We start from the raw sequence: 14,680 nt of genomic DNA, 5'->3' as shown, positions 1-14,680 counted from the left end.
CAAGCTGCATAAAGATCCTGTGATGAATTGTTTGCCGCCCTTATGCACCATCCTGGATCTACATCAATTGGTCAACCTCCATTCTCATACAAACTGTGTGCCATAACATTGATTTCAGAACCATGATCCAAGAGAGCTATGCAAGGCATCTCTCTTTCTCCCACTTTAACAATTGTCTCTGTTGTAGCACGAGCCCAATGCGTTCGTGAATGATGACTGCTTGGAATAAAATGAGCATCTTCATCTTCATGTGCTTGTTGATGGACATCCCTATTATACATAGCCTTTTCTCTATGCTTAGTGTCCATAATACCATTTTTAGCCACAAGCTTGCTGTCTATACTTCCATCTAACCCATTTTCAACATGAGCCTATTCCAAAACAACATTACATACATCATCATATTCCCTTTGAAGATGTTTCTCTATGTCTTTGTCAACCTTCATTAATGCTTGCAAAACTTCACCATCAAACTGTCTTTTTCATTTCAACATATCAATGATTGCATCATGAAATTCACGCTTTGTGATTCCAAGAACTTCACCAAGTGTGAATTCCACCCTACTACCAAGTATGCAATCTTCCAAGACTTTTTTAAGATTTGTGGCAGTCTCAATATCTAATTGTAATATGTAGCCAGGCTGCTTGTGCCCCTTTTCTTCCCTTCTTGTTTCTTCTCTTGAGATGCATCATCCATAACATGCTCAGGTATGGCTTTTTTAGTCTCTTTTTGTTGCTCCATTTTACTTCGTGTTATGCATTTAGATGGGCCAGAAGAGAAAGGACCAACAGTATCCTCATCTCTTCTTCTCTTTTCTTCCACAAGAGCTTCTTGATTATGAACCTCAGCCAAATAATCATAGGTTGAAAATGAGTCCACTGGTGCACTCCATCCTGTTCTCCCTCGTATACTCTAACTTACATCAACCAATTCAGACTTTGCTGTTTTGCCCTTTTCCATGCAATCTGATGCTTACATCCAAACATGAGATTTTGCTTCAGCCATGCTTCATTTATGAGTTTCATCAGTCCTTTCAATTCTCAACCCATATGTGGCTGCATCTATGGTAGCAAATGCTGTCCTTGCAGCCATATCTTCCAACTTCTTCTACATGCCACCATTTCCAAAATTCAGCTCTATTCAAATACCAATTTTTGTTGCATGTATTTTTCCATCTTTCTATTTTCAAGTGCCAAGATCAAGGTGAATCTTTTCACTTTCTATTTCTGTTAGCTTAAGGTTCATCCTTAGTATATCTATCCCTACCAATTTGTGTTAATGTGTTAATACCATGAGTCTCTTTTAACAGTTTTCTTATGAATCAAATTAACGAGATGAAAAAAAAAAACTTGGATTTAGTTGAAACAAAATATTACCAAATGGATGACTTGGGACGCAATGTAAATATGTGGCTTGGATGTCCCAACCCAATAGGATCTATCGAAAACTAATGAGGTGATCTCGTTTCATATCCATAAAGGCCCATATCTTTGTAGTTAAGTGAGCAAGTTAGTAGCATTGGTCCTCTGGGTAAAGACTCTTTTGATTGTTAATCACCTTCTCAAGAGGTTGTGAAAGGAAACAAAGGGAGACCAATGCACGCTAGTGATAAGAACCGGATGTGATTTTGGTGAAAATTTAAAATAAAGTATAATCTCCTCTAAGAACTAAGAAACAAAGAGAAGAGGAGAGAATGATGATTCAAATGACTATCAACAAAAAAAGATGTGTGATTTTTGTGGAATATATGATAGCGAAATAGTTAACCATTCAAAAAGAAAGAATAATGGCCAAAAAGTCACCCCTAACATGAGTTAATATCCTTAGGTATTTAATGGTCAACTTCTTAAATGAATAATATATTCTCATGTTGATCACATCTGAATGGCCAAACTTAGAGGGTTCATTCTTTTAAAACCTTAAGTAATTAGCAACTTAACTATTTTCTTACAAGTGTCGTTTTTGGCCCTAATGACAAGTTAAAAGAAAAATCACTAGCATTCCAATACATTCAAGCATTAATTCTTCCATCTTAATACATCAATACATATATGTAAAGATTAAGAAGGTAACTAAAGTACACATCTGTGCACAATTTCTCCAATTGAACACTCTAGAGGGGCACAAATATACGCAATGCTTTATTACCATTGCCCTAAGGCAATGCTTAGTGAAATGTAGCCTAATAGCTAACTGACACATGGCATATAAACTATTTTTTAATGGAAAAAATAAAATTAGGCTACTTACATCAAAAAGTAAAAGACTTCCCACATGAAACTAGTTCACGTTGTTATGCTATTATGCGACATTCCTGGATGCGTCCTCAAAAGACGAGTTTTTGAGTCAAGAAGTAATTAACTCTCAAACAAAATCCGAAACAGCCTTGATACCATTTCAGCATTCCAAGGAGCAAGACGAGTTCCCACTGAAGATTGAAGCTAATTCTAAAAGAGCATCAAATGAAGACACCAATCCCTTGAAAGAGTCAAATCTGTATCCAAAAGCAATCTCGAGATCTTATGAATTAATACTTTTGATTGCCTTATTCTCTCTTTAAACCCATGAGCTAATTATCTTTCTCATTTATTAACAAAAGTACCTTATAGAAGTCGTAACTTCTATGCTTCTCCATTCAAGTAAATTTGAGAAACAACCTCCAATATGGATAAAACACACACAACCTACATGTAGTTTGATATAGATTAATGCACCCCATGTGTGATCAACAAAAGCACTTGGAATTGCATTCAAGAAGTGTCATGATTTTCACATCCACAATTCAAATATAGTCCTTTAGTTAAGCAAATCCAATCAAAATTCGCATTTCAACATACTTCTTTTGTTAAATATTTCCAAAATGTGATATAACATATCGATGTTTTGCCTTGAATCTATATTTTTCCTTCTTTTTTCAACCCTTAAAGAAGTCAAATTTTAGAAATAGGCATTTTGGATATTTAAAAGTTAACTTTGAAAAGTTTACCATCATACTTTATGAATAAAATAATGGAGACTAGTCAATTAAGAATTTGAGAACCATGGCATGCCTTTCTATAAGCATTTGATAAAAGTACCCCTACCAACACAATGTTGGTCATCTCAAAGCTATCAACTAAAGAAAGTGGAAATAACCAAACTTGTCTGACAAAAAAAAGGGTGAAAGGGTAGTTTGGCCTTGTGATAGTGCTTGCACAACTTGTTGCACATATCCAACTCAAAACAAAACAAATAAATTTGAAAAAGTCTCATCTATCATCTATAAACCCTATTGTTCAATCGCACTTAGATCGACTTCTTTTTTATCTTTAAATGTAATGACAATTATGATCTTAACCTCATCTCAATATTACATTACTAAAGTATTTAACAATGCTCCTTGGAGAAATGTTTATATACAACAATGTCAAAAAGTAACTTAAATTCTCCTCCTTGAAGATACCCTAGCTCAAAATTCATGGGCTTTAGCTCAAAACAGGGCAAGGCCACCTCTTGTACAAAGGAAATGAATACATTTGGACCTGTGTTGCAATTTATAAATTCACACAAAGAAAGTTGTTATCAGTGACATGAGTACACACATGTGCACATAGAGCTAAACTAATGGCACGTCGACTCGTTGTAAGATGCCTGTGTCCATTTCCTCTCTCATGCAGAGGAAATGGATACATTTAGGCTTTTATTGAAATTACCAATGACCACACAAAGAAAATTGTTAAAGAGTGATATGAGTAAGCACGTGTGTGCACACCAGGCTTAACTAATGGCATAGCAAAACTCCCTATCAGCTGCCTATGTTTTAACTCGCTTGGTTTGTTCTTCTGAAATCCTCTCTTTAGATCATCTATTATCCATTTATGATCTTATTCTTTAAAAATTGCTCTCTAAACTTTAAGAAATCTCAAGTCAAATGTTACCTTGTCAATCTTCTTCAAGGGACAAGGAGGCCTTGTGATCATATCATCTGGTTGTCAGCGGCCTCAAACCCACTCCTACCACATGTCACCCCCAACTTTATGGTCACATTGTCAATGTTCTTCAAGCAGGCTTCCGTTATCACATCCCCTTGTCAATCTTCTTCACGCAGACCTTTATGATCATATCATCTTTTTGTCCACAGCCCCAGACCCCACTCCTACCACATAACACCCCCAACTCAGAAACCCTTTGTGGAATGCCACTATAGTTAGTCCCCCAACCTCATGATTGTAACCCATCTGTCTGCTCTACCACTTTCCATACCTCTTCCTTACTACTATTTGTCACAGCAGGCAGTGACTTAAAATCAGCAGCACCTAAACAGAAAAGCTTGTTTTGACATGTTTTGAACATGTCAAGCACAGCACTTGGAAGAAGAGTCTGACCATTTAGACTCTTCCTTTACACACAAACTGTTTCTATAGCAAATGATTCCCTTCATAACAATAAGAACCGCGCAGTAAGACCTTAAAGAGCAATGCTCCCAAAGGATGAACCGAATACCAATGATCTGATAGGAACAGATTCTGTGATTTATGGACTGCTGCCTTGCTGAACCCAATTCCTGAATTTAGAAATGCATTTCAGTCCTTCCCCCCCTAAAACGTGTCAAAGCTCGAAATCAACCATCCACAAAGTTGATGAACTAATAATTGGCAAACAAACTAAACTATCAAGCAATTAGTCCATTCACTTACTTACAAGACAATGTAGAGCTGTCTCAGATTAATCTGCCCACAAAACCACGAAACATACAGAGGCTGAAGTCAACCCAAAGGAATGTACTTCCAAAAACAATCTTGCTTCTTAGCAAAAAACTTGACTCTTGCCCAATCTGGAATGTCCAAATAAGGTAAGTTTACAAGGAAGAATACAACTGGGGCTTACAATCAAGCACCCAAGAAAACCAGGATACGGACCTTGAATGGCCTGTATAGTATTAAAATCCTGGAGTTAATCAGGACTTCGCAAGAAGTTACTTATGTAACCTGGGAAGCTATGGCAGCGAAGGTAGTCTGCCACTCTCCTCCAAGACCGGATCAAACATTCTTGACCCTGGTGAGGAAGCCAGGCACAAGACAAAGACATATGAAAATCTACCACCGTCTCACCTGTAATCTTTTCCATTCAGGAAAGATTCGTACTTTGTCCCCTTCAGCCAGCTTGAAAGGCCAGCCCAGTTTTTGACCTGGTCATGTAAAGGCCTCGTGTGGATTTTGACATGCTTGCTCTCCAACCTTTTTGTTTCAACACCTAGGAACTCCTGAGCCCTTATCAGCTCCTTACAAAAACAGGGAAAGCGTCCTTTCAGAAGGTACCTACCTTAAGTACTCACAGCAGAGGATACATTAAGATCATAGAACTGACCTGTGGGTTCTTTACAAGATCTTCATAGTACACTACCATATGGCGAATGTCGTCAAAAGATACTTGTGCATCATGTATGATCTCCTCTACACGATTAAGGTAGTTAATAAGAGATGTCAGATTTACAACTGGCCTGAACAATGCAAGCACATTTGCCTGCAAGCAAAAACCATCATTAGAGAACCAACCAGTCTCTGGCACAGAATTCCAACGGCATAAATGCATAAGCCAATTGCTTTCTACTTTCCATTTTGCAAAGTAATGTTAAATACATAGAGCTGATGCTACCTCATCTTTTGAATGAACATGGGCTCGATGGGTTCCATTCAACTGCTTGGCATCTCGATCAAAAGCATTTGCTAGAATAGAAACATAACGTTTCAATATGTTGCGGCGGAACAGAAAAATAATAGACACTTTATGGTCTCTAAAGTAAGCTGCAACATCTCTTTGGTACTCCATCACACCCTGCCAGAGAAAAAGGTAATGTCAAGGAGACAATATGGCAAGTTCGCAGTATATCACACTCACAACCTCAATAATAATTGGTAGTAAACAAGAGACTCTTGTTCAAGAGCTAAGAATAACAGAAGAACAGTAATTTATACCACAGAACAAGCCTGCAAGAGGAGAATCGAACTCGTAAAAAAAAAAAACGAGCATATAACATGGGTCTGTATTGTTCAAGATGTTCCCATGAACAATACTAATACGAACGATAAAAAACAATACAGATCTTGATTTCAGCATTAACATCTTGCTCTGTGCCTGACCTTTTGGATGTTGTCCAAAGGAGCTCTGATCACCACAAGCATTTATAGCATGCATCTATTATATTTCAGACACGTCCATTCTATGTGAGGTCATGCAATTAAAAACTTCGCTCAAGTTATCCTATCTGAGCCTGTACATAGTTGAGATTTCCATAGACTCTTTGTTTAAAAGAATAGTTGGTAGAGTTCACAACTCAGATGTGCTTTGCTTTCACCTAAAGCAGACAGACCTGATTGAGCATCCACTTCATCCCAACCGCAGCAGTGCACTCATTCTTGGAAGCACTACTAAACCAATCCAGATTGTATAAAGAATCCAGATTCTTCTTTATTGTTGATGCATTTTCCCTCCTCAATTCTATTGAGAAGACTTCACCATGTGAGCTTACATTTGGATGGCTATTCAGAAGTGTCTCAAACCAACCACTGCCCGATCTTTGCATAGACAAGATGACAAAGTTATGTACAGGGGTACATCTGCACTCTTGCCTGTGTAAAGCATCAAACATTAGCACCAATAACCAGAAGTGGTGATACATCATATGTAGAATTAAGACCTACCTGTCATATGTCACAGGCTGTGGATAATGTACTGGTATATTATCCAGAAAGTGAAGATTGGCACTGGAACAGAAGTTAAATGCTTCATTTTTTCCCAAAGTCGGTAAAACTCTCTTGGTCTTCTGATACACTGTATGCTGTTCAACTCCAGATATGCACATATATATCCCACACATACCAACTAGAATCAAGATAATGAGATTCCAGATCCATGATGCCTTCTTACACAACCATCTTTGTGAAAGTTCCTGTCAAGGATACCAATTTCGTCAAATTGTTTTTTTGGTTCTTCTCATTTTTTCAAACTCATACATGTTAAAACAATCATGGAAGGCTCACTCATCAAGCATATACAATTCCACCCCGCCCACAGGCAAATAACAAAGAGCAGAGACAACTGACGCAGGACATTTGTAAGGTCAGAGCCAGCATGTTTTGGATGTAAAATCATACCACAGCAGAGGACACATCATTTACAGAGGGTTTGACAATGTAAAACTCTAGACATGCAGCAAAATGAGATCATCCATATCCTCTCAGAAGCCTAATTCATGCATTAGAAGCATCTAAGCCTAGTCCATGTAGAGCTCCCCTGTTGTTTGCTATGGTAGAATTGTTAACCTTTAATGTGTAAGACCATGTCAAAGGACTGCTACCAGTCACATGCACTGGCACATTGGAAGCCAACAGGTGCATCTCTCTTGCATAGCTATCATTGTCTTCCTTTCATGAAACATCACAACTCCATTGTGTGGATGACTTGCCACCAGTTTGGCTATGTCCTAATGAATAGCCAGCCACATGTCACCAAGTATCTGTCCTTCTTAGGCTGTATTTTGTTGTTACAACTATTAGCAAAGTATACTGTGTCTAATGGCAAGACCTTTTTGGAAGGAAAAAAGGAAAGACGCTCAAGCCTGGTCTGTTGTTCCATCAACAATACATAGAGTTAAAACCATTCTTGATACAGATTCAGTGCAATGACCTGTATTTGAGCAAGATGCAGTAAATGTTCATGAAATGTATGCTCGTTTAACTGAGCACTTCATTTAGGGCCAGAAAATGCAGTTCATAAGCGCAGTTGAAATCAGATACACTACCTGTCTGCAAAATCTTGACCATCTCTGTAACGATTTGCCAGATATTGGTTTAGAAAGTAATTAAAAATGAGCTTGCATAGCCTTGCATAACCAGTGCCAAAACCTGTCTGTGTGTATTGAATTCCCTGTCTATATATTGTTACTGCTACTGTCTATACATTGTTACCGCTACTGTCTCATTCAAGGCCCTCACACATTCAGCAGTAATAATGCCACATTACCAGGAGGGCCTCTGCTATTTGCAATATCTTTGTGGATGCACATCCTCCAAGCTACACAATCATTCCAAACCAGTTTTGTACCATCTCCTCACATCAATAGGCCTGTGTATTTGCCCTAGCTTCGCAATGTTGGCTTCAATTTCTATTTACGTGAAGAGACGAGAAGCCTACTGGACAATGTCGACTTCAATTTCCATTATGGGAAAGAGCAGAGGTGCAGAGACTCACCTTACAGGCAAGATTGCCGTGGATGAAGAGGCAATGCTGGTTGCCCGAATTGGCTTCGGGACGATGTGGCTGTTGCATCGCCCCGTCTCAGGGCGCCGGAGTAGCTTCTAAGGCAAAGATGAAGCAGAGGGCCGGGGAAACGATGAGGATCGAGGTCTTCATGGGGGCGGCAGAGGGAGGCCACCATGGCTCAGGGGCGGCGGCGAGTCGGGGGACATGGCAGGGCGGGGTGCGGGAGAGGGAGAGGGAGAGGGAGAGGAAGGAGGTACATCGAGGGGAAACGAGGGGGGGGCGGGCCGGGCGTCCTGGCCTGAGACAGGATTCGAGAGGAGGCGGGAGGAGCAGAGTTTAGAGAGAGAGAGAGAGAGAGAGAGAGAAAGAGACCAGTCTCCGATCCGGTTTCGAGGTGGAGAGAAAAAAAAAGGGCTTTATACTTGCGAATCAGGAACACATCAGAAGTCAAATTTGGACTTGAGTTACTTACTATGCGTCCCACGCGCACGTCCAAGAGACTCTCACAAGTCTCTCTCTGGCGCTCGCTCTCTCTCCCTACTTCTTTTTATTTTCTTTTTTTGGAAAGTGCTTAGTATCGAGATTTTAAAACGCAACAAAAACGTTTTACAACGCGGTTCAGGCGCTTGGGACTCACGAGATGCTAATAATTAACTTTTGATGTACAAACATCGATGGACCCAAGGTCATATCTAACAGACAGATACACACACACACACTCTCTCTCTCTCTCTCTCTCTCTCTCTCTCTCTCTCCAATGTTCACCACAAATATTTTTGATAGAGGAAACCTTTAACTTCAAATTTTGGAGAGATTTTAGATTCAAATTACATGTAATTATGATTTATATAATTAAAAGTTTTGTAAAATTTAAGGTTTAAGACTTCTTTAAATTTTGAAGGTTCTTTTATGATTTGTGCAATTTGTTTTACATTAACCCTACATTTTAGTGTGCATGCACGCACGCACACATACTCTCTCTCTCTCTCTCTCTCTCTCTCTCTTAAAGTATGTAAATTTTATATTTTCCCTATTATATATAATTCTCTCTCTTTCTGTTTATATTCTCTCTCTTCTTCTCCTCTCTCTCTCTTCTTTCTCTCTCCTTATTTTTCTTTTTTTTCAATTCTTTTCTTTTAAATTTTATCTTTTCTCTCTCTATAATTTTCTCTCTATGTTCAATTTCTCTATTCTTCTTCTTCTTCTTTTCTCTCTCTCCTTTTCTTCTTTCTATCTCTCTACCCCCTCTCTCCTCTCTTTTCTTTTTTTTCTTTTCCTCTCTCTCTTAAATGTTATATTTCCTTTCTCTATAATTCTCATTCTCTATGTTCCCCCTCTCTCTGTCTTTTTCTCTTTCTTCTTCTTCTTCTTATCCTTCTCCTTCTTCTTCTTCTATCTCCCTCTCAAAGTGTGTGAAAAACTATGTCCAAAAAACTTTAAATAAAAAAAGTTTTTTTAATAATTTAAAAAATTTAATCTAACAAAGAGAGAGAGAGAGAGAAAGAGAGAGAAAACCTAGGCCCTAAACATGAGAGAGAGGGGGAGGGGGAGAAAAAAAATGTTTAATTAAAAAAAGACTATTCGCTTTCCTCTTTCCCCCCTCCTCTCTCCATCTTTTTCTTTTTATCCTTCTTCTTCTTCTTCTTCTTCTCTCTCTCTCTCTCTTCTTCTATCTCTCTCTCAAAGTGTGTAAAAAACTATGTTTGAAAAACTTTAAATTAAAAGAAAAGTTTAATCTGAGAGAGAAAGAGAGAGACTTTTGATTTAAAAAGAAGTTTGACTTAATTAAATGAGAGAGAAAAAAAAGCATAGGCCCTACAAATGAGAGAGAGAGATAGAGAGGAGGAGAGGGGAGGAATTTAATTAAAAAGGGGAGAGGGAAAAGAAAAAGAGAGATTATAAGTCTGAGAGAGGGGAGGAGGTTTTAATTTTAAAAAAGGGGGAAACTTTAATGAAAAACGGGGGGGGGGGGGGAGAGATTACATGTGAGAAAGAGGGGTTTTGATTGAAAAATGAAGGTTTGGAAAAGGGGATAGGTTCCGAAAGCCCTCTAGAAGTTTGGGGCTTTCTGAACCTACAACGAAAATAAAATAATCGTAAGATACACACACACATACATATATGGATTCTCCATATTTTTACCTACATGAGGATGGGTCAAATGAGAGTCACTTAAGTGACACATGTAAGATTGTAAACTTGCAAATGCTTTAAAAGGTGTCGTAACTCAATAACACCCAATACTTTTGCATTGTTGGGGAGCTATTGAGGTCAAAAGGTAACAGCATTGCCTTCCACTCATGTCACAACATAGTGAGGCATGGTGATAGTGATGGACACCCACTGCTTGCAGTATGCAGGTGCGAGTACTATTAGTGTAGTAATATACGGGCAACTAGGCAGAGGTGCCTTTACCCCCCAACAGCAGTCACTTGTCACAATCACTTTATTCTTTATTTTTACTATGATAATACAATAAGGAAAGGAATGTCACACATCGTGACAATTGGAGTTCCCACATATGGTCTTGCTCTCTCTTCTTGTCCCAACCTCCATAGCTCTCGCTTCTTGATTCTACTTGTGCTCTCACTCTTGCTCATCCTTTTCACTTTTTATTCTAAAATAACCATTTTAAAAGGATTATTTTAACTATTTTTTTGTGCATTCGTAAAGGACATTCAATGAACCTTATGTAATGTGCTAATTAAGGAAGTTATTTTTATATTCATACCATGATAAGTTCCCTAATTAGAAAACAAAAGATGTTGGTGTGTGGTTAAAAAGTAGATGCACATTGGTCCCAATGGCCCCATCCTAGGATAGGTGGACTTAATTAGTTAGGTGGCTTTTTGCATGTTCTTTAAGGCTAGAGCAATTGATCATGACTATCTAATGGTAGGTTAGAACCCAATCTAACACTATTTTAGGAGGATGGATGTGTTACTATGTTACCCTAGAGGGGTCAACACTTAGCTCCCCCTCATTTTACACTCTCTTTGAACTAAGTGTTGTGTTGGTTACTCTAATGTTTGAGAGGTTGCAAAGTGGTCTCTTTAGGATGGGTGCTAGCTTGCTATTTTAAGATGACCATAGAAACACATGGATCCTCAAGTCTATGTTTATGGGTTGAGGCCAAAAAACCAAATTTTGACACTAGAGGAAAGCTTGGTAATCTTGCAATAAGATGAGGACACATGGCTCATAGATCAAAATAACATCATGCTTAAGTGATGTAAATATTTCCATCTTTAAACAAAGGTAAGGGCCTTGCTAACTGGTAAGCTATGGAGCACTTGCTAGGACCGATGGAAATGATAATGTAAGACTTCTCAAGAGTCTTCTCAAGGAGGAGCTTATAGATGCATCAAAGAGCACGGGAACTAACAAGTGCTCTCATGGCATGATGGTATAACAATTGAATGCATGCTGCATTCAATTGTTATAGATGCATCAAAGAGCATGGGAACTAACAAGTGCTCATGGCATGATGATATAACAATTGAATGCATGCTACATTTTTTGTCTGAAATAGCCCCTCTAATGACAAAGCTAGTTAAATCAATACTAGAAGGAAGGAAGCATTCCAGAAACATGGACTAAAAGCCCCATTAGCTTGATTCCAAAGCGGAAGCAAATTATGAAGTTGGCTCATTGGAGGCCCATATCACTAGGTACAAAATCTCACTAAAGCTATTGCCAATAGGCTATCCACAATAATGCAAAGGTGCATCAATGAACATCAATATGGATTCATAAAGGAAGGTCTCTACTTGACAATGTACTAAATGCCATCGTTGTTATGGATTAGACAAAAGCCTATATGCAAGAAGTCACATACCTATGGGAAGTTGTGAAAAAGGCTTTTGATAGGGTTAGATGGAACTATCTAAGGCAAGTAATGATAAAAAATATTCAATGAGAGAGGATGTGCTTGGTGAAGGCTACCATAAAGTGAACCATTTGGTAAAGAGACATGAGGAGCATGGCCATTTGAAAAAGCTAGCAAATACTGGTATATTTGTAGTCCATTAGGGTATGTTGGGAGGTTGTGGCTAGTACATGCAATGGGTTTTGGTCAATGAATAATGATACAAAAATTCCTTTGATTTTGCCATTTCTTCTTCTAAATAGCAACAATGTAATGCAAGCCTTATAGAGCAAAGTAATAAAAGATATTAGCAAGTTTGAGAGGGTAGAAGTGGAGCAAGTATGCAGAGTATGGGGATTGTGCATCATTCAAAACAAGCTAGTAACTTTCTTGAAAGAAAATTGGTCATTAATGTTGCCTTTAAAAGACCAACACTTTTTATAGAAAGTTATGATTGGTGATATTTAAACTAGGGAAAAACTTGGCAAAAGAAACTCACAAATGTTGTGTGTAGATGTGGTAGAGAAGAATCATTGAGCACTTGTTTAGGGATGGATGCATCACTACCAGTGTAAGGAAATCTTCCTCGACTCTTTGAGGGAATGATTAAGAAAAAATGGAAGCTTATATTTTTGGGGAGTTTAGGGTGTATAGGAGGCTTAGCAAACTTGGTTGTCAAACCAACAAGTTTTTTGTGCTACAAGCTATCTAGTAGGCTAGGCTAAAATTTATGTTCAAGTCAACTAGGGTAGTTGTAAAATGGGAGGATCAAATCAATGTTCGAGTCAACTAGGGTGTCATATGATCCCCAAAAACCATTTAGCTTTAGCTTTACAACTAGAGTAGTTGTAAAGTAGGAGGATCAAATTGATGTTTGAGTCAACTAGGATAGTTGTAAAGCAAAGGCTAATTAAATTGGGTAAGATTAAATAAGGGGATTTAGCCAAAGCTATGAGAGTAGCGGTGTATATCCTTCTATCTTGCACGATGTATCTCTTTTGCTATCAAATATCTATTCACATCTAAATTGTAGTTTACAAAGTCGCAAGAGGTTTTGTCATATTTAAGGAATCTAACTTCCTATCCATGGATAGAATCATACATACCAACTAGTTTCGTGTGGTCCAAAAATTCTATCCATGGGTAGAATCACTGGCCATGCATACATGTATTGAACTGTTGTAGTGTAGAGGGACCATTCTAGTCATAGATACCTCGAGGTGTGTTGATTGCCTCATTCTATAATTTGATTTCATGGTGGATAACATTATTTTAAGGCTAACCACAACAAAAAGAAAAATAGTAAAAAAAGGGACATTTATACATCATCATCATTAGGGATTCTTAATGTGCCATGTAGAAAGATAGGTGTAGTCATGGTGTCACACACCAAGCTATTATTATACTTTTGATAACATTGAGTGATAAGAATGACAAATTTCAAACTCTACTTTCTATGTTCTTTCACTACCATTTGACTAAAAGGAAGGCCGGTCACACATTGTGACCGTTGGAGTTCCCACATAGTGTGTAACTCTCTCTCTTGCTCTTGCTCCTTTCACGATAGTTCTTACTCCCACCCATGCTTCCACTTTAGGGCTCAACTCCCTTCAAATGGTATCAGAACTTACTTCTTTGCAAGCTCGAGCTTGGTCCAGGCACACTCTCAGCTTCCATTCGAATACCTATAGTAGTCATCTCTTTGTTGGCAACCATAGCCACTTATTGGTGCAGAAATTGTAGATTAAGCCACTAAGAAACAAAGGTATTAAACTTGAGAACATGGATGATGATGACTAGGCTGATTTAGATGCACTATGCAAGTCCACTATCATTTTATCACTCTCTGAAGAGGTCCACAATGATGTTATTGAAGATAAAAATCAGAGTGTATGGAATCTATGGGAAAAGATTCATGAACTTTATGCAAAGTAGAGCCCTACTTCATTCGCAGATGCATTGGCTTAAACAATTAATGGATCTCCACATGAAGGAGCGAACCCCATTGTCTACTCACTTTAGCCAATTATATTCTATCATGAAGAATTTGCTTCAACAGGGTATTGAGTTTCAGAATAATTTGCATCATTTGTTTCTATTTGGCACTTTACCTGAGTCTTGGGATGTATTTCGCACTGCAATCAGTACCAACAAACTTGATGGGCTAAAATTGAAAGATGTAGAGAGTGCTCTTTTGATTGAAGAAATTAAAACAAAAACAATGATGCTTCCCGCAGTTCGCATGCTTTATCTGTTAGAGGTGACAAAAGTGGCAAGAAAGATAATTATCATCATGGGAAGGACTCTCAGAAGTCCCGGTCTAAGTCATGTGGACGCAGTAAGTCGCGTTGACATAAGTCTGATCTTACATGCCATTATTGTGGGAAAGCAGGACACATACGATCGTAGTGCCATAAGATGTGCAATGACAAGCACAAAGAAAAAGGGAAAGAAAATGTGTAGGAGAAATCCAATGATTGCAGCATTATATCTGCAAAGTCCAACGTAAAGATTGAGGAGGTAAATGTCATGCAGCGTGAGGAGTCCGATGGTGACTCATCTTAGCAGCC

At 38.3% G+C, this 14,680-nt stretch overlaps 1 protein-coding gene across 2 annotated transcripts; it reads right to left on the bottom strand.

Annotated features, from left to right (window-relative positions):
- Window positions 1-4,765: 4,765 nt before the first annotated feature.
- Window positions 4,766-8,616, bottom strand: LOC148023289 (uncharacterized). Of its 2 annotated transcripts, none has more exons than XM_087696329.1 (6): window positions 8,231-8,616; window positions 6,682-6,929; window positions 6,351-6,609; window positions 5,636-5,815; window positions 5,348-5,503; window positions 4,766-5,261 (listed from the first exon to the last, which is right to left on the bottom strand). In XM_087696329.1, the coding sequence occupies exons 1-6, from the start codon at window positions 8,306-8,308 to the stop codon at window positions 5,088-5,090; spliced, it is 1,095 nt and encodes a 364-aa protein (XP_087552455.1). In that variant the 5' UTR covers window positions 8,309-8,616; the 3' UTR covers window positions 4,766-5,087. The 2 variants fall into 2 exon arrangements, with proteins under 2 accessions (XP_087552455.1, XP_087552456.1); XM_087696330.1 differs by having other exon boundaries at window positions 8,236-8,616.
- Window positions 8,617-14,680: the final 6,064 nt, after the last annotated feature.

This window comes from Lygodium microphyllum, chromosome 16, assembly GCF_053477565.2.
Source record: "Lygodium microphyllum isolate KBCC chromosome 16, Lygodium_microphyllum_v1.1.10, whole genome shotgun sequence".
In the NCBI taxonomy this organism is placed as follows: domain Eukaryota; kingdom Viridiplantae; phylum Streptophyta; class Polypodiopsida; order Schizaeales; family Lygodiaceae; genus Lygodium; species Lygodium microphyllum.
This window is presented reverse-complemented; position numbering and strand designations above follow the sequence as displayed.

Coding starts and splice junctions, on each gene's coding strand:
- LOC148023289 (XM_087696329.1), bottom strand. CDS start 8,308: ATGCAACAGCCACATCGTCCCGAAGCCAATTCGGGCAACCAGCATTGC. Junction 6,610..6,681: donor CAGCCTGTGACATATGACAG/GTAGGTCTTAAT, acceptor TGCTTTACACAG/GCAAGAGTGCAGATGTACCC. Junction 5,262..5,347: donor ATCTTGTAAAGAACCCACAG/GTCAGTTCTATG, acceptor TGTTTTTGTAAG/GAGCTGATAAGGGCTCAGGA.